This window comes from Halichoerus grypus, chromosome 6 (assembly GCF_964656455.1).
Source record: "Halichoerus grypus chromosome 6, mHalGry1.hap1.1, whole genome shotgun sequence".
Lineage (NCBI taxonomy): Eukaryota > Metazoa > Chordata > Mammalia > Carnivora > Phocidae > Halichoerus > Halichoerus grypus.
In genome coordinates this window covers 162,009,864-162,037,232 of record NC_135717.1, presented here as the reverse complement: position 1 = coordinate 162,037,232, position 27,369 = coordinate 162,009,864, and the positions used below count along the sequence as shown (strand labels likewise).

Here is a 27,369-nt window from a genome sequence, read left to right as displayed (position 1 = left end):
TTCAATCAAAGATAAGATTCTGGATAAAGATTGAAGAATTTTGTGAGGTGCCAGAAAAATTTGGTAACACCTTGATCAGCTAAAATGATATTACCAAAAATGTTTTGGAATGGTGTTACTCTTTCAAGAAGGGGTAGGCAGATTTTATTCCTGGGGATATTTAGAATTAAGTATAAAAATATTTGAGGATCATATTCATGGTATTAATGGTTTTATGCTAAAGAGGCAAAACATATATTTTTAAATATACTTGTAACTTAGCCCATCAGAGAAACATGTCAGTCTTCTATCTTAAATTTGTAATTAAGTAATTGACTTATTCTCATGACTTTTAAATATAAATATTCCAAAATTGTATGCATTATATGAATATTTATGAAAACTTAAAGACTTGCCATATTTGTACATTTAATTTATTAGCTTTATAAAGATTATCTTAAGTACTTGGAAACTTTTGAGAGACATGAGAAATGTCTATGGTCAATAGAATGTCTTAGGGTATTTAACTAAGTTTGTAAATGTGACTAAATATTATTCCAAACACTTCAAAATAATTTTTGGTTGGATGCTAGACATTGTGAATGTAATAACAGTAAGTGCTCAATTGTTTTATTTTTCTTTACAACGTGTTTGACTTTGTTCTTGTAGGCAGTTAATTGTAGATTAGCTTGAGCCTTACAAGTCTTGGTTTCAAGCTTTATGGAGCCAATCTTGAGTAGACTTTACACTAGGGCTGGTCCTACTACTAAGATGTGACTCTTCTCAGGTCTTTAATGAATGTTCTCAATGTTTGAAGAGGCCTCTCCTCTCTACAGGATTGGCTCTTGAATGACTTCCAGTCCTCTGTAAACTCTGGGAATTTTTCAGCTTACAACTACACAATTATTCTTGACCTAGCCTTGTGGAGTTCACCCTATGCATGCATGGCTTAGTATTCAGTTCACAAGCTCTGTCTCTGAGAGCTTCCTCTTCTGCAGTATTTTATCCTATAAATTCCTGCTGCGCTAGCCTTACTCTGCTGGAGTTTTCCCTTCCTGCACTGTGGTCTGGGACATGCCTTTAGTCAAAAAGATGAGGCTGTCGTAGGGCTTATCTCATTTCTTTCCCTTCTCTCAAGGATCACAGTCTTGCAGTGCTTGTTGTCTAGTGTCTGAAGACTGCTAATATCTACCCATATATCTCTATCTATTCTAGTCATTTCTGAAAGCACTTAAAATTTTGTTCAGAGGTGACATACAGCATGTCTACAAAGCAAGACAAATAGCTAAGCCCAAAGTCAATGAGGCAGAGAAATATATTCACGCTATAGGGAAACATAACAAGAATGGAGAGAGAATGAATAATTGTGATCAAGTAAGACAGTTTACCACAAAGGGGTTATAACAAAGTCCTGGCAATCTGCTATCTCAGTGTGTTCCAAATAGCAAGATGTTAATGATAATGGCAATGGCAATTATGATGATAGTAAGTGTTTGATGAATGTTAGCTAGCTGCCTGGATACTCTTCTACTTACATGTACTCATTATTTTAAGACTCACAATAACTCCATGAAATAGGTACTGTTATTATTGCCATTTTATACATAAGGAAATTGAAGTTTATAGAAGTGAAATTTCTTGTCCAAGGTAGGTTATAACACCGTGATGTGGAAACTAGGTGGTCTGGCCAAACTATGGTTAACACATTGTACTGTGTTCTATCTTAGCTTATGAAGGGTTCTGAGAAGTTCAGCAGTGAAGAGAGGTGTTTACCTTTATTAAACTTAGTTTTTCTATTTTATTTTAGAGCTTGGAACACTCTTTAGTATTGGGGGGATATCTATTATCAATTGATTGGCCAATATTCCTTGGAATGCTTGTACTATAAAGATCCTTGTGGGTAAAAATAATATCCCATTTGACTCTGGAGTTAAGAGTTACTAACTTTGGTGTCAGATGCTGTCTTCTCCTGACTCTTGCTATTCTTAGCCATATTCTTAAGCTCCTAAGCTTCAGTTTCTCCATAAAATAGAAATGGCTGTATCTACCTCATACTTGTGAGGACGGTCACATGAGATGATGCCTAAAAAGCATTTAGCACAGTACTTGGTAAATAATAGCCAAATAAATGTTGGCTTTTTTACTGTTGTTGCCCTTACTGTTATTAGTGCAATTCTCATCCAGCTCAGATAGCTATTTCAATAAACGTTTATTGAATTAATGTACTCGTTTTCAGTTACAGTATTTAATATTTTTACCTTATCTATAGTTTTAAATTTGTGTGAAGTTAAGAGAAAATATATAGCCTGTGAATATGTTGGATAATATCCTATCTCCCGGGAAACTTGTACTTTTAATATCTACATTTGCTACATGATTAGAAGAGAGATTGAAATGTCTCTTTTTTAATTTTAGACAACTATTACTACATTTCTCCGTTAGTTGGTGTCTTTTTCTTGGCTCTAACTCCTATCTGGATTATAATAGCTGCCAAACATCCAGCCACAAGGACAGTTCTCCACTCAGGCTGGGAGCCTGTCATAACAGCTATGATTATAAGTAGGTTAGTATTAAAATGTGTGTGTGTGCGTGTGTTCTATATGCCCGTATCTGTGTATATACTAAAACATCAGCAGCCTGTTTTTATTTCTTGGTTCAATCATCTTATATAGCCAGGCCTTTATTATCACAGATAATAGGGATATTAGTCCCAGGAGTTATTGAAATCAGTAGACCAGTTTCAAACTTTTTTCCAATCAAATCCTTACCAGATTGATGAGTAAGGTTTAGTGGTGTCTCTCTCTGTGTGTGTGTTTATGTGTTAACCTGACTTTACTTATTTTTAATAGTAAGTTATTCACATAAGTATCAGAAAGCCTTAGAAATGGACATACCATTTGACTACTTCCACTCCAACAGGACACAGGATATAATTAAGGATATTTGCAAAAGATCAAGTTTTAAGGATCCTCATCACAGTGGGATTTTTAACAACAAAAAAGAAAGAGAACACCTTAGAGGTCTAGCAACCAGGTATCGATCAAATAAATTGTAGTGTAGTCACAAAATGGAATATTAGCCACTAAAAATAACATTGCAACATTTTTATTGACATGGAAAGATGTTCACTGTACATTTGGTGAGAAGAGCAAGCTAGAAGAGAGTATGAATTTCCTGTTAAACATGGTATATTGACACACATTTATCTTCTTCCTTCCTGAAACTACTAAAATGACAGTAATAGAACAGAAAAGCTATAAACCACAAAGACAGAAGGGGAGCAGAGAGGCCAGCAGGTGCGAGATTCGACAGAATTAGTAAAATAGGAATTGGATGATTTTTTTTTTTTTAAGATTTTATTTATTTGACAGAGAGAGAGAGAGAGACAGCACGAGAGGGAACAGAAGCAGGGGGAGTGGGAGAGGGAGAAGCAGGCTTCCTGCTAAGCTGGGAGCCCGATGCGGGGCTCGATCCCAGGACCCTGGGATCATGACCTGAGCCGAAGGCAGACGCTTAATGACTGAGCCACCCAGGTGCCCCAGGAATCGGATGATTTTTAACTGAACTAGCAAAATGGAAAAAGCTAAAACCTAACCTCCTGCAGGGCCAGAAGACACGCATAAGGAGCAGGCGGATCTGAGATCTGAGCCTCAGAAACCCAAAAAGGAGGAGGAAATAGAGGCACTAAGTACTTCTCAGAGCCAAAATGAAGAAGGTGTTGAAAGCTTATGTAAGAAGCAATTAGATCCTAAAAGCCCTTCTGCAGCTTGACCACCCAGGTGACCGCCCCCTCCCACCTTGGCAGAAGACAAGAATTAACTCGGAAACTGAATCAGAGAGGCTGTGGACTTGGAAACACCTGCACACGTGAGGCGTGGGTTACACACTGTAGGAGAAATAAGATTAAGTGAAAATCTAGATGCTGAACAGTGAAAACCCCTATCCCACTTCCTTTTCTTTGCTCCTGGAATGCTGGCAGTCAGGCCTCTACCCCCAGGCAAAAAAATTAGAATAATTCTTTTCTGGGGAAACTCATCAGCACAAAAGAAAAACTTGTGGATATTGACCCTTGTGGGTCCTTTAGTGAGTGAGCTGCTTGGCCACCTGATGCTTCTTCAGAAGGCCTACCTGCTGACGAGCTCTGCCTCTGTACACAGAGAGCTCCAAGTGTGCTCTGCAGTGCCCCTTCCAGGAGAGTGGACAGCAAAAGGATCCCCAGACATTTGATTAAGGCTTCTAACATGAAAGACAGAAAGCAGAAAAATGGTATTCAAAGAAAGTGCAGGGGTAGTTGAAAGACCTCAAAAAACTCATCAGTGTCCTCAGAGCAGTAGGAGAATCTATGGCATCCATAATGCAAGAACAGAATGCTCTAATAAGGAGGATTTGAAAAATAGGAAGAGCTCTTGGGAATGAAGACTATATAGGGGCACCTGAGTGGCTCAGTCAGTTAAGCAACGGACTTGATTTTGGCTAAGGTCGTGATCTCAGGGTCCTGGGATCGAGCCCCACGTTGGACTCTGTGCTCAGCAAGAAGTCTGCTTGTCACTCTCCCTCTGCTCCTCCTGCTCACTCTCTCTCAAATAAATAAATAAAATCTTCTAAGAGATTGTTATCTATTTGAGAGGGAGAGAGAGAGCGAGCAAGCATGAGCCCAAGGGCAAGGACAGAGGGAGAGGGAGAAACAGGGAGCCCAATGTGGGGCTCGATCCCAGGACCCCGGGATCATGACCTGAGTGGAAGGCAGATGCTTAACTGACTGAGCCACCCAGGCGCCCCTAAATAAATAGAATCTTAAAAAAAAAAAAAGAATATATATAAATAGCAGAAACAAAAGATTCAGAAAAGTTAGAAGATAGAGCTGAGGAACTGTTCTGGAAAATAGAACAGAAAACAGAGGTGGGCACCTGGAGGCAAACAATAAGGAGAAGAAATTATTGAAGAAATAATATAAGAAAATTCCCCAGGACTGAAGACCATGGGCTTCCAGATTGAAAGGGCCCACTGAGTACCTAGCACAGTGAATAGCAGGAGAGACCCAAATCAAAGGACATTACTACAAATCCCAAAATATTCTAGAGAAAAAAGATGAGTTATATATAAAGCATTGGGAATCTGAATGATGTCCAATAGCAACATCTAAAGTTATTCCTTCAAAATTTTCAAGGGAGAGTATTTTGAACATAAGGTGTGGTTGTAGTGTCAACCAAATGTAAGGGTGGAATCAAGAAATTTTCAGACATGCAGGATCTCAGAAAGTTTGCTTCCCATATGCCCTTTCCTATAAATGCTGGTAGAAGATATGGTCTATCAAAAGGAAGAAATAAATCAAGAAAGAATGTGACAAAGGAATGAGGAAACCCATTCCATGAGAGCATGTGATTCATTTTTCTATGATGTAGATTGCTTTTTCCTACAAGATTCAGGCAATAGGGTCCTATGAAATGTTGGGACTTGGTCATGGCACACAGACCAAAACCCAGTGTGGGAGACTGAAAGGGAAGGTGTAGGGTGACAGCCATGTAGTAGGCCTAGAGGCCACCATCCAGGTTGGCAGGAGGACAGAGGACTTAAGGAGGAATGTCTCTAAGAAACAAAAGTGGAATTGATCAGTTACCTGATGAGTTTGACTGTATTCAGAGGCATTTCACTAACTTTGTTAGAAAGTTGAAACCAAATTAGTAATAAGTACCCCCAAAATTAGGAAAAATATGGGCCAAAGCAACAAGTAAAAGTGAAGAAATCTAATAATACACTTGGTGGCTCAGTTGTGAATAACGATTCCATTGTTATAATAAAGTAAATCCTAAATCTTTTTCACCCAAAATTATATAACCCAAGTTGGCAGGATAAGGGGAGGAAGAGAATTATGAAGGATCCAAAGTGGCGAGGGGAAGGGCAAGTGAGATTAAATCCTCATCTGTCACAGTGGAGGTCATTAGGTTAATGTCTAAAATTAAAATCAAGAAATCACAGTATAAACATGTTACTTAGAAATACAGCATTAAACACCAGAATAAACAGCTAAAGAAGTTGAAAAGAATTGATAGTGGAGAACAGGTGCTGGGGGTGGGGGCTGGGGACTATTAAACTTTGTGGTACTTTCACTTTTTAAATAATGTACATATGTTTATTCGATAAAAATAAAATTTAATAAAAGTGAAGAGAGAACTACTTTTACAATGTGAGTTTTTATTTTTAAAAATCTACGTGTTTAAAATGTCTGGGAGGCTATATACCAAGATGCTAACGGTATAACGCTGAGTGATAGCACTGAGGTTGATTCTTATTTTCTTCTTTTTGTTTGTCTTTTCTAATTTTTCTATAATATTTTATTACCTGGGTCATAAAAACATTTTAAGATGTGTTTTAGCAAGTGTCATGTTATGGTCACGGCATGAACCTATGTGTTCTGGCATAGAAATTTATTCTTTGACACATAACTAGTTTTGTTCTATGAAATATATATATTTTTAAAATTAGAGCTTAAATATTAAATATTAAAATACTGCTAAGGATGACTACTTTGGGACTTTACAATGTAACTTTTAATGGGACATCCTAGTAATTTAGGCATAGTAAGCCACAATTCATTTATTTTACTAAAAAATTAAAATAATATTTAATAAGTTCCTAATGTTAACTATCAGGTAGTGGTAGAACATTTGATCTGATATTTCAACCCCATTCTCTGATAACATGGGGTTTATTTTTCTGTAATGTAGATTGCATTTTCCTAGAAGATTTAGGCAACAGGATCCCATGGAGTATAGGGACTGACAGTGTTTTATAGGACTTAGACCAAGAAGCTGAAGTTTACCAATTGGTATTGGTCTTGGACACTTAAAAAATCTCCAAGCTCCATCAAGACATTCAGAGTATATGGCTTGCTACTATGTAACTCTATATTATTTTTCCAGACCTCCGTCCTCAAAATCAGCTCTTTCTATGGCTACAACTCATTATTTTAATTTTCCAGTGATAAGATGCTACACCTATCTAGTTTTCACACAATAAAAATGATCCCTCTGATGCCTTGCTGATTTCAAATATGAAGAAATACTCTTTTAAAAACTATTTTTTAGGGGCGCCTGGGTGGCTCAGTTGGTTAAGCGACTGCCTTCGGCTCAGGTCATGATCCTGGAGTCCCTGGATCGAGTCCCGCATCAGGCTCCCTGCTTGGCAGGGAGCCTGCTTCTCCCTCTGACCCTCCCCCCTCTCATGTGCTCTCTCTCTCTCTCTCATTCTGTCTCAAATAAATAAATAAAATCTTTAAAAAAAAAAAAAAAACAAAAAACTATTTTTTAGGGGCACCTGGCTGGCTCAAGTCGGTAGAGAATGAGATTCTTGATCTTGGGCTCAGAGTTGTGAGTTCAAGCCCCATGTTGGGTGTAGAGCTTGCTTAAAAAAAAAAATAACAAACTATTTTTTAAATTGTAAGAGCAATAAATGCACATGGTTTTAAAAAATTAGTAAATACAGAAGGATATAAAATAATCGTCAGTCTTCTGTCAGTCCCTCCACCCAGAGATAGACATTGTTAATAATTTCTTATATATCCTTCCAGACATTTTAATGCACCTAAAGCATATTCTTTTCCTTTTTATAAGGAACATATCTTGGAGATCAGAAAGAGAGCCCTAACATGTAGGGCTATAGCTTATTCCATGTTTTATTTTCAACATTTCACTGTTGACATTGATTTTTACTTGAAGTATTTTTCCTTTTTATTCTATTTTTTAAATGTCTAAAAAAAATTTTTTTTTAGAGTAGAAGTGTTTGTATGTAAAGAGCAGCTTAAAATTAGTACATTTCTTTCCTCTTCCCTAAATTATATGATTTTCTATCTTTCAGCATTGGAGGCCTTATTCTGGACACAACTGTATCTGATCCAAACTTGGTTGGGATTGTAGTTTACACACCAGTTATTAATGGTAAGAATTAGATATACTTTTCACAATGGTATCAAATCATTATATGTACTCTTAGTTGGGAACAGGAATTTTAGGGTTCAGATTTTAAGAGGTGTATCTCCCCCTCCCTTCCATTCTCCCGCCACCCCCAGGTTGGTGTTCATGGTAGAAATGACATTCCCTGTTCTCAGTATGTACAACCTAGTTTTGAAAAGAACTATTTCTTACTCTTACTACTTCATATTGGTTTGAGAGTCAAGCACACTTGATTTTTAAGATTAGTGTGGCAAAATATGGTATTTCAGTTCTGGATTATCATTTACTTTGGGTTTATCTGCTATCTCATGGTTTGCTGCTGCCCCTGTCAATTTTTGTGGATCAATTAGAGTTAGCTAGGTTTAAGCATTGCTTAAGTCAATTCAGTTCATTAAAATCTATCACTCCTCTGTGGATCCCTTTAAGATCTGCCTTCTATTTTTTTCTTACCTATAAAATGGGAATTATAATATTTAGGTTCACAGGGTTTTTTGGTATGAATTCCATTTAGTAAGATCATTTTAATCTAGTCATACTGACTTTTGGGCTGGCTGTCATTATATTGGATTTTAGTACAGCTTACACCAATATAATTTAAAAAGTAATTCTACCTGAGGGAAAACATGTCACAGGATGTGCTACACATTTATATAAGTTGCTTTTGTATATTTATATGTAATAAAATATATGAAGGCAAGTTCCCCAAAATCTAACTTCATACCTAAAATTTCAATTGAACATTTACATTTTTGTGTAGCTATAAAATGTCCATGAAGAAATTTCCCCTCTAGATCCCCTTTCCAATTTTCCTGGTGCCACTGTCCCCCCATCATCCACCCTTAAAATCATGGAACTATCAACCCAGCGCTTCATCCTCTCTGAATAGACAATGACCAAACCTCATCGATTTGTCCATTAACATAATTCACTTGTTCACTTATTTGTATAAGAATGTCTCAGCATTATAGTCTGCTAATGTCTTACTTAAGCCATCATTGAAGTAATAAAGTAGCTTTCCTGACCCACTCCCTGTTCAATGTCAATTAACTGTCACCAGCAGGCTAGTCTTCCCTTAAACATTGTTTTTATTACTTCAGTCTTAAGATGATGAACTTATCAGTGATTTCCTCCTGCCTGTCATATCAAGTTTGAATTCTTCTGATTTGCTTTCAAAGCCCTCTATATGCTCTTGGATGTGTACAACTTTTTCCTTTATCTTTCTAACCAGATTCCTATTTCGTGGCCCGACAAAGTCCTAATTTTCATTGCCTGGAATGATTACTGCTTTTCTTCCACCTGTTCAAATCCTCTTCAGTGAATATTAGTTGATGAAGTCACCAGCATAAATACCACCACCAATACTGTTAGAGCTATATTGTCCAACATTTCAGTGAAAAATTTAAATTGTAACAACCCCATCATTAGTAAGGTTTGAATCAGTGTTTCTGTTATTTCACGTTACGTAAGAAACAATTCTAGAGCTTCCCTGGAGTGCTCTTCTTGGAAGCCATGGTATTCATGGTAGTAAAATCTTCTTTGTATCTCAGTAAGTGAGTCTCCTAGTTGAGTATCACAGTGAGCTCACTTTATGTTAAATTCCACTCATTAAAAACATTGATAGAGAAGATTCATTCCATGGTTCTCAAAAAAGGTGGAACTTTTGAGAATTGAATTTCATTTTAAATGTGCTAGAGGATGTACGATTTAAAGGGTCCCTAATTAACACACCATCATCACCACCATCATTTGATAATTAGTGAGTACCTACTGTGTGCTAGATAACGTGCAGGTCTTTTATGCATGTTATATCATTTCATCCTCACAATAAGAAAGTAATGTGTCCAACATCTCACATCTAGTAAGTGGTAACTCAGCATTTAAATCCAGATCTGCTTGATTCCAAAGCCTGTGCTTCCCCCCCCATAACTGCTAATTTATCTGTTTTATTAGTTACAAAAATACACATTTTATTTAAAGTAAGGCATATCAGTGTTGATACTGTGACAAGGATATCTTTTAACACTTATTAACATCTCAGAACTAGTAGCATTTTCTGAAATAGATTTCACAAGAATACTAGTTCTGTGAGATTAATAGTATACCTTGAGAAGTGAATTTTGTGGTCAATTAAGTTTGGGAAACATTAGGTCAAATAGATTTCTTTACTACAGGATTTCTTAAAGCCTTTATCATGCTAATATGCACTGTGAAGCTCTCCTTCTGGGACTTCTGGTTAGGATTTCTAGAACTAACCTTCCTTCAGACCCCAGACCATACTTTGGGAACTACTGATCTAGGGCTTTTAATATATCTTTATCACAGTATACTTTCAAATAATAATCTAGTCTGTTTACATAAAGGGTAAGGACCTTACATCAGTATACTTGGATTTTCACTTCTCTTTCTTATGTGCTCTTTTTGTCATACATTTTACTTTGTTATAAGCCCTATATACATTGTTATTATTTTTGCTTTAAATGGCCAGTTTTTGTTTTAAAGAGATTAAAAATGAGAAAATTATATCTTTTTTATTTTCTGATTTATTTTACATTTCTAGCACCCTTCTTTCCTTTGAGTAGTTCCAGATTTCCATCTGGTTTTATGTTCTTTTTGCCAAGAGAAATTCCTTTCCTGTCTCTCGTAGGGCAGGTCTGTAAAGTATTTTAGAGGATAGTCGAGGTTGAAAGATGACTTTCTTGAGTATTTTTCAGTCCCTGATACCAATTTCTTTAGTAACCTGAGAAGAGAAATATCAAGCCTTCTCTATTTGAAAAAAATCAAGCTTATTTTTCATCTCATTAAGGTGGTAAGCATTAAACATCTTGCTACCTAGCTTTATATCTTGGCTGTGGTAGTAATTAAAAAAAAAATTATTTAGTCTGGTCTGCTTTCAGTCAGTGAGTCAGATTTGAAAAAATAATGCATGAGTCTTTCATAACAATGACTTTATGTCTTTGGAATACCTACCTCAACATCAAATAAGTCAACATTTCAGAAGAATTCTTTTTTGTTTGTTTGTTTTATTGGCCCAGGCTATAACATGAAGAGCTTTGCCTTTGGTTGAATTTATGCAAGTTGTTTAAAATATAAGGATAACTGCTTTGTTTTTCCTTATGTTTCAGGTATTGGTGGTAATTTGGTGGCCATTCAGGCTAGCAGGATTTCTACCTACCTCCATTTACATAGCATTCCAGGAGAATTGCCTGATGAACCCAAAGGTTGTTACTACCCATTTAGAACTTTTTTTGGTCCAGGTATGTGCTTGTGGATTTTTACATATTGTATATCAGGAATAATTCTCTGAGAATAGAGATGGGCAACATTTGCTGAACACATATTTTGTCAGTTTGACATGACTTTTTTATTCCTGAGACCTGAGTAGATTTTAAATAGAATAGACTATGTTCATTAAATCTCAGTGAAAGAAAGTCATGTGTATCAATTGTGCAGTTGCTGAGGAACTTTGTATACTTTTTCTGTTTCATCCTTTTCTCTGGGATGTCTTGTTCATGAGTCCAGGAAGGAGGAACCTTATATACATAGGAAAGCATTGCTAGGTGATTTAGAGAGACAGATATACTGTCTTTCCTATATTAATCCTTTTGGCTTTTCTGAATGTAGGCATTTGATCCCAAACAAACAGGAGGAGAGGGAAAACCTCTGTAACAAGGAATAGTGTCCTGTCTGTGTCACCCAGGCAGTGACTACCAAAAAACTGTGACCGCAGTATTAAACCTCACAATTCTTGTCACTTCTTTTCTGATGAAAATAAAGGTTATTATTGACTTTTTAAAAAATTTTAATTCAGTTAATTAGCATAAAGTGTAGTATTAGTTTCAGAGGTAGAGGTCAGTGATTCGTCAGTCTTATATAACACCCAGTGCTCATTACATCAAGTGCCCTCCTTAATACCCGTCATCCAGTTACTCCATCCCCCCACCCCCCTCCCCTCCAGCAACCCTCAGTTTGTTTCCTATGATTAAGAGTCTCTCTTGGTTTGTCTCCTTCTCTGATGCTGTCTTGTTTTATTTTTCCCTCCCTTCCCCTATGCTCCTCTGTTTTGTTTCATAATTCCACATACGAGTGAAATCATGATAATTGTCTTTCTCTGATTGACTTATTTCACTTAGCATAATACCCTCTAGTTCCACCCACCTTGTTGAAAATGGCAAGATTTCATTTTTTTCTGATGGCTGAGTAGTATTCCATTGTATATACATACCACATCTTGTTTATCCATTCATCTGTCACTGGATATCTGGGCTCTTTCCATAGTTTGGCTATTACGGACATTGCTGCTATAAACATTGGGGTGCAGGTGCTCCTTCGGATCACTACATTTGTTACTATTGACTTCTGAATAAGGATCAGAAATGCCCAGTGAAATATCAGTGAAAGAACTCTGAAAGAAAAGTAAAATTAGAACATTCCTGTGCTTTAAGAACTTTATGTTTTTTCTTTTGTCTTCCTTCTATTATTATGATAGATATTAAAGTCTGACCAGTGTTCTTCATAGCAAGTTTTTATCAACTTCCTGCCATTCAATTAGCATATGACATATAATGAGAATTTCAAAGAATTAAGTAAACTATGAGTGGTTGAAATGTATTGTTAGCAACAGAATTTTATGTGATGCTATACAGTATAGTAATGAGAAAGTAATCCTTAAATTTTAACAACTGTGACCTATTAGTAACCCAAACAGGATTTTGTTTTAACTTTTACGTTTTCTACTACAGGAGTGAATAATAAGTCTGCTCAGGTTCTACTGCTTCTTGTGATTCCTGGACATTTAATTTTCCTCTACACTATTCATTTGATGAAAAGTGGTCACACTTCTTTAACTGTGATCTTCATAGTGGTGTACTTACTTGCCGCTGTGCTGCAGGTAAGAGTTAAAACCTCTTGTAATCTCTTTTATCCTCAGACTGCTGTAAAAGCAAAACTCTGTAAATCTAAGAGCACGTGAACTATTTTAACATTTTCAAAAAGCAAATGTATGCCTGTGTGGATTTCATCTTCCTAAAACCAAGAAACTCATAATCACTCTTAATATCATCTGATAAATAGAAACCTTTGGATTTCCTGTTTCCTGAATTCCATGTCCCCCCCCCCCCTTTTTTTTTTTGGTTGGTTCTCTTGTTTCATGTGAACACATTTTCTCATAGATTCCTGAGAGTGCATGAAAGCCTTTGCATGTTGTAAAGTGCTTTTACATGAATAGGTTGACTGGATATGAAATCGTTTCTTTTAGAATTTTCAAGGCTTTGCTTCATTTGCCTTTTAACTCCTTTAACCATCGAGAAGACTGCTGATCTCATTGTACTTAACTTCTTTTTATCTCCCTAGAAGCTTGCAAGATCTCTTTTTTTCCTCTTGTTATTAAATTTCACGTTGATATGCCCTGGTTTGGATATACTTTGTCTGTTTTGTTGGACATTGTTTGACCCTTTCGGTCTAAAAATTCATGTTCTTCAGTTCTAGGAAAAGTTTTTGAATTATTTCTTTGATTTTTTTTTTTCCTCCATTTTCTCCCTTCTTTCTCCCTGGAGTCTTATTATTTGATTCCCAAAACTCTTGCATTAAATTTCTGATCTTATTGTCTTCTTTCTGGGAGATTTCTGTGCCTTTCTACATCTTTTCTCTGGTATGTCACTGAGAGTTCTGGAGAGAGTAGAGTAGAACATATACACTCAACTTGCCATCTTTATGTGGGAGGCTATTAATTTTAAAATTTAAGAAAATTGACTTTATTTTAAAAATCTGATTGGTATAATACATATACAAAATTTTAAAATTAAATAGTAAACTGTGAATGGTTGTGGGAGGCTATTAATTTAAAATTTTTTTAATTTAAGAAAGTGTTCTACCTTTCCAGTCACATTCCTCAGAGATCATCACTGAAATATTTTAGCTGTTTCTTCTGATATGTATCTGCAAGTTTTAAATTAAGTAACATGCCTAAACTTTAGCCTTTTGCTAATAAAAACTGAAGATTTGAGGGGCTGTGTTAACACCCCATCTTTTCCATATACTTATATCACAATTTTTGGTTAAATTTGCAGCCAGTGTTTGTGTGATTGGGCCTATGTAAACATCATGTACTATAGAGCCAGATAATATAGTATGATTATATTTCCTTTTTGTACACTTTATTTTTCTTGGGGTTAATAATTACATCTTTTTTCCTTTGCGTCATTTTCCATAAACCCAGTCTTTCCAAGTTTCCACTTTATTTTGGCTTCTTAGGCTTGGCTTCTTGCTAAACTCTATAGGATTAGCGCCTCCTACAGTGAGAAATCCCAACCTCATAAGAGATGTATTCAAATAATTCTTTGAAGAGTTAACATTTAAATTTGGCCTTCATGACCAGCACTGTTCTAAGTGCATTAAATGTATTGATTCACTTAATTCTCACAAAAACTCTATGAGGTTTGTTCCTTTCATGTAAATCAATGATTTTCAAAGTGAAGTATATCCAAAGCAATCCACTGTGTACAGGAAGAAAAAATTAAAACATCTGTTTATGTATTTTTTCCTCATTTGCTTGAAATGTCTTTTTTCTTCTATTTTTATGATTGTTTTATAATAAACATATTAGCACAGTGTTAAATAAGTAGGCTCAGGTATTTTATACTAGGGCTAAATAATCTAAAACTTTTGGAGATTACTGACTTAAAGCATAGAGATGAAGTACAGAGCTTGTGTCAGAAGGAGAAAGTAATTCATACCCAGGATATAACTAGGAGGAGGGAGTAGATGAGAGAAGGCTAAGAAGGTAGATTAGGGCCATGTAGAAAGGCCTTAAATGCCAGGCAAAGGAGACTGGAATCTACTCTTAAAATAGCAAACACCCTATGACTTCATTGATATTTTAAACTTTCCTATAATACTTTGTAGTGCCTGAGATTTTATTAAAAGTCACCTATCAAATCATTCATTTATTCATCCAATAAACCTTCATTCTACTAGATGCAGAGATGGTTTTAAATCCCAGGATGAATACATTCAGACCCTATCTTCCAGGACTCATGGTTTGGAGGGAAGACTACTACATAAACAGATAATTACATTATATTGCAATATATAGATGCTGGGGATAGCTACATATAAGGTGCTTTCAGAGCTTGGAAGAAAAAGCAACTAACTCTACCTAGGGACTAATATTTTTCTACTACTCAGTAGGGACAAAAGTTATTTCAAATGCTTTTCACCACTGGCTTCCTTTATTGCTTGTATATGATACGGTCATTTATCTCTGTGTAAGTATTATGAAAAAGATGCATTCTTCAGTCCCATGGGAAATATTCAGAAATTGTTCTTTGGTCTGTTGATAAACATGCCATTTTTAGAGCATGTTTCTATTTGCAACTCTACCTCTTAGCCTCCTGGACTGATTTTACATTTATGTTAATGGCTCTGAGCCAACACACTATCACACATCATTTCACTTGAGTCAGTGAAGGATATAAGTAATTTTTCTGAACTTACAAAAATATTAGATTTCAGCCTCTACTCCGAGAAATCCTACATGTCTTTTTTTAACCTCTGACTTAAATTCTGACAAGTAAAGATTTAAAAACTGGAGGTGAAGAAAGAATAATATTAATCTCTCTGTATCTCAGTTACCTCCTGTATAAGATGGGAGGAATAAGAGTATCTACCTCATAACTCATTTTGAAGATTAAATGAGTTAATTATATAAAGCTTGCCACATAGTAGATGCTATTTAAGTGTTAGCTGATGCTGTCGTTGCTATTAAAATTAGAATTATAAGTGGTGAGGCACTGATCTCTGATGACAATTGGAAAATATTTTTTTAATTTTGTAATGTTGATTGAATTTTCTTACGTATCTTTTACAACTTTCATTTTTATGAATTTTAGTTTTTACTTTCTCCCCGAGAATCAAATACCTGCCAGAGTAGATCTTTGCATGCACTTGACATTGTGTATTATTCCAATGGAATAGCTTAGAGTCCAAATGCAAATGCTCGAATCAAACCATCATGTTCTGACACTAACATACATGACACACGTAAACACATGTACAGACAACTCTTTGGAAACTGAGGTTTAGATAAAAGACCTTCCCCTGCCTGCTTCAATCAATTCAGAGATGGACAGAATGAAGAAATACTTTTTAAAGACAAAGCCTCCTTGACCACTTAAGACTCATTTTATTATTACTTACTCAATTAGCTTCCCTTTCTGATCTGGGGTAAATTTATATCCGAAATGTTGGTTTAAGTCCCAGCTCTTACCCAAATATTTTAGTCCACTCTTCCCATCCCTAAACTCTATTTTGATTGAATATTCTATGATAAAGGTTTTCTGATGCATGTTTAATTTCTTCCCACTTAGGTTCCTACCTTCTTGAGGCTAGAGACCAAGCCCTTTTCCCTGTGGTATTCCTCACAAGATATTATATAGTGGTTATTTTTAAATTCTTGGTGTTTTGCTTTCTTCCTAATATTCTTTGATGAATTCCCCCTCCCAACCCCCACCACCCAGTTCCCTAACCAACTAAATGAAGGAAATCTGTTTAAAAGAAACTTCATATTGGACTTATTATAATAACATAGTAATAATCATTTGCAGTATTTTTGCATTCAGATCTCTCTTCCTGGAAGCCTTGTTTGAATACCTAATTTGGTCTGAGTGCCCTTATTCTGTTCCCATAGTACCCTGTGGATATCATTATTCTAGCTTTCCCACATTTTATCGACATTATCTGTTTATGTGTGTCTCACTCATTCTAGAGAAGGGATCTTTGACTTATTCATTTTTATTCATTTTACCTCATCCTATCCCTAGTGCTCAGTTAATGTTTGTTAAACTGAACGACTATCTCTCTCTCTCTCTCTCTCTTTTTTTTTTTTTTTGGCTTGAGGGCCATTTCTTGCTGGAGCTTGGGATCACAGTTGTGTTTGGGGGTTGGCCCAGGCTCGCTGGAGGTCTTAGCATCCTTGTAAAGGAGCAGGCTGAGCGGGCCAGAGCCTAGGAGGTTGGAGCAGCTGGGGATAGGGGCCAGGGGGCTGCCCCCGAATAACTGTATCTTGCCAGCCACGTCTCTTCCTTCACTGGAGGGAGGAGAAAAGTTTACAACTGTATTTAGGCCCTAGATATGCCAGAAAAACTGAAAAATCTAAATTTTCTTCTCCTTGCTTTCAATAAACACCAGCTTTCTCTCTTTCAGTGACATAGGTATTGAAAATAAGAGGCAATGAGAAATAAAACACACCCCCCCCAAATTCTATGACCATTCAGCCAGAATTATAAGGTTTTTCTGAAACGTTCAGAGATGAAATGACTTGGTATCTAGAGAAAACAAAAGGTAGGGGTATATAGATAAAGCAGTATTCGTCATGATTGATCGTTGGTGAAGCTGAGTGATGGTGCATGAGAATGGTATGGGTTAATTTGTACTGTTCTTTTCTGTTTATGTTTGAACTCTTTCATAATGGGTTTTTAAAATTAAGGTTTTATTTCAGATGTTAACACAAGAGTTTTTTTGTTTGTTTTAGAGAGAGGGAAAGGGAGAGAGTCTTAAGCAGGCTCCACGCCCAGTGTGGAGCTCCATGCAGGACTCGATCCTACAACCCTGAGATCATGACGTGAGCCAAAATCAAGAGTCCCACGCTTAACTGACTGAGCTGCTTAGGCGCCTCTAACACAAGAGTTTTTTCAGAGCATGTTAGCTTCCTAATTTTGTCCTATAGCTATGTCTTACATCAAGTGAAAAGTAAAAAGTCAACTTGGAATTTGAAATTGTTTGGGACTTGGAATGGTCAAGTATCTTGTATCTTATTTTGCCCTTGGCACACACTAGCTACATTTTTTGAAACTAAGTTTAAAAATCCACTTACATGTCACAAATTACATTGTTTAAGAATTTATTATGTGTCTTGCAATGAGAAGGAACCTAACAAATGTGTTTTTGTTATGTGCAGGAAGGCCACCAAACCACAGTCAGCAGCTGTGATGGATTGTACGGTTACAAATGTTCTTGCCCAGGGCCCAAGAGCAAGCAGGATTAGTTGGAATATGTCAAGGCCAGAGTAATGTGTGAAAGCCATTTGTATTTGGTACACCAGTGGTCACACTACATTTTGAGGGTTTTTTTCCAGCAGTAAGGATGGGTTGGCGCCGAGCTAACCATCCTGGACTACTCATTATACCTCTGTGTCATCAGCCAGCATTTATAAGACTGCTGGCTGTGGCTAATGGTATAGTTGTTGGCTTTATTATTTTTTTTTTTAAAGATTTTATTTATTTATTTGACAGCAAGAGAGGGAACACAAGCAGGGGGGGAGTGGGAGAGGGAGAAGCAGGCTTCCCGCAGAGCAGGGAGCCCGATGCGGGGCTCGATCCCAGGACCCTGGGACCATGACCTGAGCCGAAGGCAGACGCCCAACAACTGAGCCACCCAGGCGCCCCAGTTGCTGGCTTTAGAACATAATTTTTTTCATCTGTGTCACATTAGCCCATTGAAACCACAACCTTGATTTTATAGAATCAGAGTGTACTTTCTTCCAAAAACTTAGAGATGATTGGGGTCTTTCTCTCTAAGCGATGATTTCCTCTGCTTCACATCTTACTGATTCAGATGCTTCATTAACTGCGCAAAGACTGTTAATTTGTGAAATCAAAAGCATAATATGGAATTCCAGGCTGTGATGAATCTAGTTGGCCTTTCTTCTAAGATCTACCGAAGGGAATCCTGATATCTTCTTCAGGGTTTTTTGTCTCTAATTCATTTGGTTGCCTTATTCTCTATAGTCTTTTTCAAGGATGTAGTATTTGACAGCATAATAAACTCAAGAAGGAACAAAAGTAACTATCAATCAAATAAGCAGACTGGCAATTTCTTGAGCAAAGAAGGAATAGAGTACATTGTGGCTCATTTCTGTATTTAATTTAAAGTCTCTACTAGTTTCCCTTTGTGTTTTGAAATCCTAACTGTGCTTCCTTTGTCTGTGAAAAGGCAAAAGCATAAAGCTTGGATGACAAACCCTACATGAGGCAAAAAGATAAGCACATATAGAGCATATTAATACTTTTTTGCTATAAAATATTTTAATGGAAAAAAAAGCGACTTTTCTAGTTCTAGATACCTATTGAATCCCAACAAAGTGCTTGCTAATATAATTGGTAAACTATGAATCAGAACCATTGCTAAATGAAATTTTTAATTCCCTATTTTAGGCACTGATTGTTTCATGCAGAAAATTAGGTTATTAAGAACGCTACTAAAATTCCAGCAGCACCGCATTCCATGAGAAATTCATTGTGAAAGTTGGTTGTAGAAAATCTTTGCTTCTGGCTATATCTGTGGTTTCATGTGGGAGAGACAAAATATTTCCTTTAAATGGTATAATGACAACAAGTTCTCAATATGTAAAATTGAGAATTGTACATGCCAGGATTTTATCAAATCCATAATAGTCTTCCAAGCACTGTGCTAGTCGCTGTACAAAAGAAATAGAAGAAATTGTCCCTGGCCTTTACGATCTTTTCTCAGTTGTGGGAGATTGGACTTCTATGCATGAAACAGAGAAGAGCCTAAGACTTCCCTCCCTATGACAATAGAGTCTTCCTCTATAACTTCGGAATCAAACTTTTTTTTGCCAGTGTCTGGCTTTCATTCTTTAAAAGTGCTTCAGTAGATTTTTTTTTTTTAAGGGGATGATCAGAGTATATATTATAGCTGATGATAACTTCAGTTAATATCCATAAAGATGAAATTGTTCTCAGCAAGATAGTTAATTCTTATACTTTTTAAAATATGATTTTAAAAACAGGGCGCTCCTTAGTTTTTGTTACTACCTTTCAGTAGACAATATTTGGTTTTGAATTTTATACTCATGTGCAAATTGCACAGGTTCATATTCTCAGAAGAATTGTTCTTAGCAAATCTCAAGCCCACCTTAAATGCGCAAATGTATGCCCCTCATAATAAAATGTATAATTAGGATATCAATTAATGAATTTCCTGATAATGGTTTCTGTCTTATAAATAACAGTTCATGGTCATTTTGAAACCTGTGTTTGTTATATGACCCCGGCCACAGCACAAAGAGTGTAAAGAGCAAACATCCTCCATTTCTTATCTAGTAGAACATGCGTGGGGCAGAAATACGGTTTGTATACTTACTAAAAGAAACACTGACCACATCTTAGTTCTGAAGTCATGTTCACATGATTTAGTACCATTTTAACTGTGAATAGAGACATAAAATTAATCTTCCCACAGAAGAAAAATAGTTATAAGCCAGGCTACCTGTAATCACAAATGTCACATATGAAGGACAAAGGAAAGAAGAGAGAAGATGAGATCCCAATATGCAGAATATTATAGAAAGATCAGAGCTCCTTTGAGTCAGACATGAGTTGGAATCTCTGCTCTGCTACTTATTTTGTGACTTGAATCAAGTTTTGTAACCTTATTTTTTTCCCCAACTCAGAGGATAGTAATGAGGGCTAAGCTAATGTGTGTAAATTACTTGATGGAATTCCCGGGGCATAGTAAGTTTCCAATAATGGTAGTGGCTGCAGTTTATCATCATTATTGTGAGAGCCATCATTCCTTCCTTCCCCTCATTATTGGAGCTGGTTATTCAATGCCCTGAGGCCTTTTTTTTTTTTTTTTTTTAACCTCCTCACCATTCACCTTCCTTTTGACCCCTGTTCTTTACTGCAGATCTCTCTTCTTGCTCTTTTGATGAGTGCCCTAAGCTTTAGATAGCACCCTTTCATTGCTTACCCTCAAATTGATATCTCCAGTCTGGACTCCTTTTCTACGTCTCCAGTTATATGTTGGAAGACATCTCAAATGTGACATGTCCAAACTAAATTCCTCGTTCTCCCCATAATCTTACCCATAGCTGGACAAGAAGCCACAAGGGGGTACAGTGAAAAGGGCAGTAGGCCAGGCTTAGGGCATACAAACAAAGATCCCCTAAACTTCTCCGGCCTTAGCTCCTGACACTGTCGAGTCCCTCTGGGATGGAGAGAGCCTTACTCGCATAGACTTTATGCCAGGTGCACTGCTGGTGCCCCAGATCCTAGCCATCACTGTCATCACCATTATCCTGCTACCTGTGGGACAGGAAGACTCCCAGACTAAGGAATAAGTATTTCTGGTCCCTTCCTAACTCACTGACTTTGGCTAAGTCACAGCACTGTTAGGTGGCTTAGATTCCTCACTTGTAACGTAAGAGTGAAGATACTAACGCTAAGGTGACCATATCAGTTTAGTCCAAACCAGGACACTTTTGAGAGTAAAAGGGAGCTGTTGATAATTAGAATGACGAGCATAAACCATTACTACCCTGGGCAAATGAGGAAGCCCAGTGACCCTAGCTATTACTCAGATCCCCTCCTGCATTCATGATGTTTGATTTTGTGAATTCCTACTTCTACAGTAAAGATGATTTGTAACAAATCATTGTTGTACACACTGAGTAATATATATGCTAATATTAAAATGAGCTGGTAACTGCAACAGTCTATTAATATGAAAATCAATAATTACTGCTAAAGTAATACTAAGTTAAATTGGCTTTTATGTGTTGGCCAGAAACCCAGGCAATACATAACATGTTGTTTTCCTGAAAAATTGTATTCCATGTCCAAACAGCTGATTTTTTTCAAACAGCTAATTTTTCATGGGTCTGTTTTTACCCAAAAGTCTGTGTTCACCTCTCTATGCCATATTTTGACTTATATTGTAATGTTCAGTCATATCTCCTTTTGACCTTGTGAGAGGAAAAGAGTACTGGTCTCCTTATCATCTAAACTGTTCATTCTGAACATTTCCCATCTCTAACAGTTCTCTTCCCCTTCTTGAGGTTTGGTAATATCAGCCACTTTTTCAATATATGTAAAAGTTTCAAAAACAATAAAAGCAAATATTTGTATTACATTTATTATTATTATTATTATTATTATGAGCCATTCACTGTTACGCACTTTACATATAGGAATTCACTGAGTACTCACCACAATTCCGTGAGCTAAGTTATGGTATTCCTATTCTCAGGTGAGGCAGTTGATACAGAAAGAAATTGAGTGACTTGTCCGAGTCCACACAGCAAGATGGAGTCTACAGTCTACCTTCCTAACCACTGTGTTTTACAAGAATAAGTTTGACACTTTGTTGTGCTCTTAGAGGTCATAGTCCTTAGGATGGCAATTTCTGAAGACGTAAAGCTGTCTTTTTTTTCTGGTTTCATTAGCTCTTCATATTTCTTCCAGCCAGGCATTTTGCCTCAGAAGGGCATTCATTCCACAGAGTTTACACAGAATCTATGTCTTTTGAAGTCAAGTAGGAATCCAGTCAAGAACACAAATATGTCCTGAGTGTCCCGAGAGAAGGACAAAGTGCTATGGAATTTCAGTAGTGGGAACGTTTTTCCCTATGTGGGGAGGAAGATTTATAATGGATAAAATTTTGTTTTTTGGAATCCATAGAAAATGCCATTTCAGCAAAAGGAAGTAAACTTGGGGGTATTTACAGAATATAGTAAGAAAACTTCTGGAAAATAAGGTTGAAAATTACCGATTGTGGCAAGATCATGAAGGATCTTGAGGACCAGACTGAAGAGTTTATTGTGTTTTATAAAATGATGATTTTCAAAATTAGTTCCACTTGCAACAAACTTGAGAGATCTGATCCTTTCATCTGATGGAGTGGAGTCTGTAGTGTGTAAGGTCTTGGGCTCTGGTTTCCACCACTCACGCTTGTGTCAGCTTCGGCAACGTAACCTCTCAGGGGCTGTGTTTTCTCATCTGTAAAAAGTGGCTAGAATAGATGCACTGTGTGGGTTGTTTTAAGGATGAAATGAGGTAATCCATGTAAGATGCTATTACTGTCTCACTGTTTTCATATCATCATCTTCATCTTCAGCAGCTGTGGATTATTGGAGTAATGAGTCTCTTAGGGGATCAGTGAGGGGATCAGAACCTATGGAATCTAGCATCAAGAGTCTCTACTGTGATTCCAATGCCCCACTAATTCCTTGGAGTCATTCTTCTCAATAAGAATGGTGGCAGCACGACCTAACTGGAATCCCAGGATAACCAGCCACTAACTGAGAGTTCACTGGCTTAACCTTAGGCAAGTTACTTAATTCCTTGGGGGTCTTATTGTTCTTGCCTGTAAAATGAGGATAATGGTTCCTTTTGCACAGTAGCAATAATGTTTAAATGTGTGGCACGTAGTAGGCCTTATTAAATGGTGCGCTCATATATTTTTTTATTACCACACTAACTCAACTCCTATTCACAGATGGCATCTCAGAGGAAAGAGCTAAGCAACCAGGGGATTTTATTTCATTTTACTTTACTTTATTTTATTTATTTAAGATTTTATTTATTTGTCCGAGAGAGAGAAAGAGAGAAGAGGGCATAAGCAGGGGGAGGGAGAAGCAGGCTCCCTGCTGAGCAAGGTGCCCAGTGTGGGGCTCGATCCCAGGACCCTGGGATCATGACCTGAGCTGAAGGCAGACACTTAACCGACTGAGCCACCCAGGTGTTCCTTATTTATTTCTTTTTAAGTAGGCTCCATGCCCAGTGTGGAGCCCAGTGTGGGATTTGAACTCATGACTCTGAGAATAAGACCTGAGCTGAGACCAAGAGTCGGACTCTTAACCGACTGAGCCACCCAGGCGCCCCAACCAGGGGATTTTAACAGGTTGGCTGACCTCATTCACATTCTTTTCTCTCTCCTAAAGATTTAAATTCACCAGATTTCAAATGGAAAGTAAGGATCTCTTTACTTCTGTGTTACTATTCTGCCTCTGTCTCTTAATTGGTTTCTGTCCATTTGGGCTGAAGGAAAAGTCGGAAGAGAATGACAAAGGGAATGTGAGGGGAAGATCAACAGTTCCAAGAATTTTTTTTTCCTCTCATTTTAAAAATATCTATTTTAGCTTTGGGAGTTGATGAATATGGTTACCTTAAGGCGGGCAGTTGAAACAGGTGAATTTTTGAGATTCCTTTTTCGCCTTGTGATTGCATTTTTGTGGTACGATAGTGTGATGATGTTATTGTAGCTTAGGTTGTAAGGTCTGAAAATGGAGACACTTCCCTACATCCATATTTATGATTAATTCTCTAAACAAGTATGCTTGGGCTGCAGGCCGGTCAGGCACGGAAGATGAAATGACTGTCTGCCTCATTGGAGGCAGAGCGTGCTGCATCCTGGGTAGCAAGGCATTGAGAAAGGGAACTCTTTTCAGGCTTGTCGACCCTGATGAAGATGAAGGTAGGGCCAAAGAAGCTGAGCCATCTTTTTCTAGTGTTCTGGTTAGGATGTAACCAGCCGTGCTCTGAATCCTGCTGAGATTGCAGACATGACTTAGAGGACTTTTCACATCACCGACAAAAAATCTTATAACACAGTTCTGTGAAAGCACTTAATTGAAAAACACAAAAACCATTACTCAAGAAATTTGCCAGAATACAATCTTGGTTGGTTGTGATCCCAGAATATTCACCGTAGAAATACTGACCTGATTGATTTTATCATTAAACATTTTTAGCTTATTTTAAAAAATAAATATTTAGTATCATACCAGTTTTTTTATTTTAAAGCTAAATGTCCGTGTTAGTTCTATTAAAAGGAATGTTGGGGTGCCTGGGTGGCTCAGTCGGTTAAGTGTCTGCATTTGGCTCAAGTCATGATCCCAGGGTCCTGGGATCGAGCCCTGCATCTGGCTCCCTGCGCAGGAGAGCCTGCTTCTCCCTCTGCCTGCAGCTCCCCCTGCTTGTGCATTCTCTCTCTCTCTCTGACAAATAAATAAGATATTTAAAAATAAACAAAAGGAATGTTTAAAGGATGTCAGAGGAGGATGAGACCTTCATTCGGTATCTAAAAAAGAGAGACAAAGTGGAATTCATTGCTCACTGTTGTAAGGGAGCTATGCTGGGATCAGGCAGAATCTCTCCAGCCCAGCAAACTACCGATCTTACATGGGATTTTAGGGAAGTGTGGAGCTGAGGGATTGGCAGATGTTCAAAGGCACGAGTGGGTTGATGCCATCTGTAGAAGTATGGTTACTTGGGTGTGACTAGTTAGTGTTGTTTGGTTGGCCCCAAGCCGTATATGTATTGGACTGAATTTGTTCCTCATTGGCTACTTCAGAAGTAAGGACTGTCATTGATTGGCTGGCTTTTAAAGTGTGTTCAATAATGTAATTTGTTTGTTGACTGAATGAATTCAAAACCATTTCTGATGACTTTTGGTTACACGGCTAAAGAATCATCAGTGTTTTCCTGAGAGTGTGTGAACTTTCTAAATTCTCAGTCTCTGTTTTTGTTTTTCACTCAGTCAAAGCTGCAGGAGATCATTAGGGATCGTCCAGACCTTCACCTATGTTGCTGATTCTTCTTGAAGATGGGGTTTCATTTGTGAAGATATGATTTTCAGTTTATATCAATCAGCAGAATGTCATTTTTTTTCTTTGAGTCATTTGCTGAAACATCTGCTGGCACAGTGGCTGTCGAAGAATTTGAGGCACTAGACAATAAACATCAAAGGACTGTGAGACAAACAAGAATAATGAGAAGTATTAGAAGAAGGGACTAGAATATATGTCACTAGCATAACCTAAGATTTTTCAGGCGTGACCCAGAAAACAAGTCTGAAGCATTCCCTAGGTAGCCAGATTGCCTTTTCGTTTAGCTTAGATATAGATTGCTTTATTTCTTTTCTTTTTCTTTTCCTTTTTTAAAAAGATTTTATTTATGGGGCGCTTGGGTGGTTCAGTCATTAAAATGTCTGCCTTTGGCTCAGGTCATGATCCCAGGGTTCTGGGATTGAACCCCGCCCGAATTGGGCTCCCTGCTCAGCGGAAAGCCTGCCTCACCCTCTCCCACTCCCCCTGCTTGTGTTCCCTCTCTCACTGTGTCTCTCTCTGTCAAATAAATAAATAAGGTTTTATTTATTTATTTGACAGAGAGATAGAGAGAGAGCACAAGTAGGCAAAGTGGCAGGCAGAGGGAGGGGGAGAAGCAGGCTGTCTGCTGAGCAGGGAGCCCAATGCAGGGCTCCATCCCAGGACCTGAGATCATGACCTGAGCCGAAGGCAGCCGCTTAACCGACTGAGCCACCCAGGCGCCCCCAGGTTGCTTTATTTCATCTGTAATGTTGGTCAGGTATAAATAACATGAATGTTAGTGGTGGTTTTGGTTGGCCAAAAGAAAGTCCAAAACCATTCTATTAGCTATAGCTGGAACTATTATTTTGATAGTCTTATGTGGAAGCTGTCTACTTGTATGGTCATCTCTGTTCCGAGAATCTTGTGTTAATAGTCAGTTTTCCACGAATCATCTGTTTCTGGAAGTGCTCTGGAGAACCTGTTTTAGGTTCTTGACTGGTATTACCTTCCAGCTCTGCTAAAGTCCCTTCCACTTTTTTTTCCAGAGGATGTTGTTAGTTTAGTCTTATCCAGGGATTATGTTTTGTTTTGTTTTGTTTTTAGTTGAATAATGAGCATTCCTTTCAGACAGGGTTGTACCTGAATGTAGACAGAAAGACCAGGGATGATTTTATTCATCATCATAGACTCAGCACCAGCCCCTGTCTGTTACAGTAAATAATTATCAAATAAGTATCCAGCTTTATAGTATTTTTAGATTATTTTAGGCATTTCAGTCATGTTTCTTCATGCAGATTCTGATCTCACTGAAAGCAGTAACTATGTTGTATTCTTTTCTGAATGAAGCTTATCACAGTGTTTTCTGTGTTAGGTATAAATAAATATTTGTTAAATTGGATTCAAGATATATCGAGTGTACTTTGAGTATTTGGGCAAATACTGACACAGTTCCTTATTGTTTGAGTAGAAGAAGCCAGACCCCAAAAGAATACATAACATATTGTTACATTTATTTTCAGCACAGATAAAGGCATAAACAAAAACAACAAAAGTAAGTGAAGTTTAATAACTAACTTGTATCAGATAAGAACTGTCTGGTGAGTGATCTGGATCGTTCTTCTTTTCTCGCCCATATTTGATGAGCCACTGTTCTTGGATACCTTACTTACAAGAAGAGTAAGAACTAATATTTATTAAGTACCTATTAACTGTCAGACATTTTTTTTTAAAGATTTTATTTATTTATTTGACAGAGAGATAGAGAGCACAAGTAGGCAGAGTGGCAGGCAGAGGGAGAGGGAGAAGCAGGCTCTCCGTCGAGCAGGGAGCCGGACTTGGGGCTCAATCCCAGGACCCCAGGATCATGACCTGAGCCGAAGGCAACCGCTTAACCGACTGAGCCACCCAGGCGCCCGTCAGACATTTTTTATTGACCTCGTTTCACGTAATCTTTTTAGCAGTCCTCAGAGATGTGCATAGTCTTCCCTACTTTCCAAGTGACAAATCTTAGAGACTGAAAGCTTAAAAAATTTACCCGGAGTCACAGAGGTCTTTAAG

The 27,369-nt window shown here is 37.4% G+C and overlaps 1 protein-coding gene across 6 annotated transcripts in view; it reads left to right on the top strand.

The window, feature by feature from the left end:
• SLC41A2 (solute carrier family 41 member 2) overlaps positions 1–27,369 on the top strand; it is a 125,356-nt gene that overhangs the window by 69,205 nt on the left and 28,782 nt on the right. For all 6 annotated transcript variants that reach the window (XM_036103343.2, XM_036103314.2, XM_036103285.2 and 3 more), the window contains exons 7-10: positions 2,395–2,542; positions 7,834–7,913; positions 11,051–11,182; positions 12,668–12,816. In XM_036103343.2, the coding sequence (XP_035959236.1) occupies positions 2,395–2,542; positions 7,834–7,913; positions 11,051–11,182; positions 12,668–12,816 (509 nt within the window). The remainder of the gene's footprint in view (positions 1–2,394; positions 2,543–7,833; positions 7,914–11,050; positions 11,183–12,667; positions 12,817–27,369) is intronic.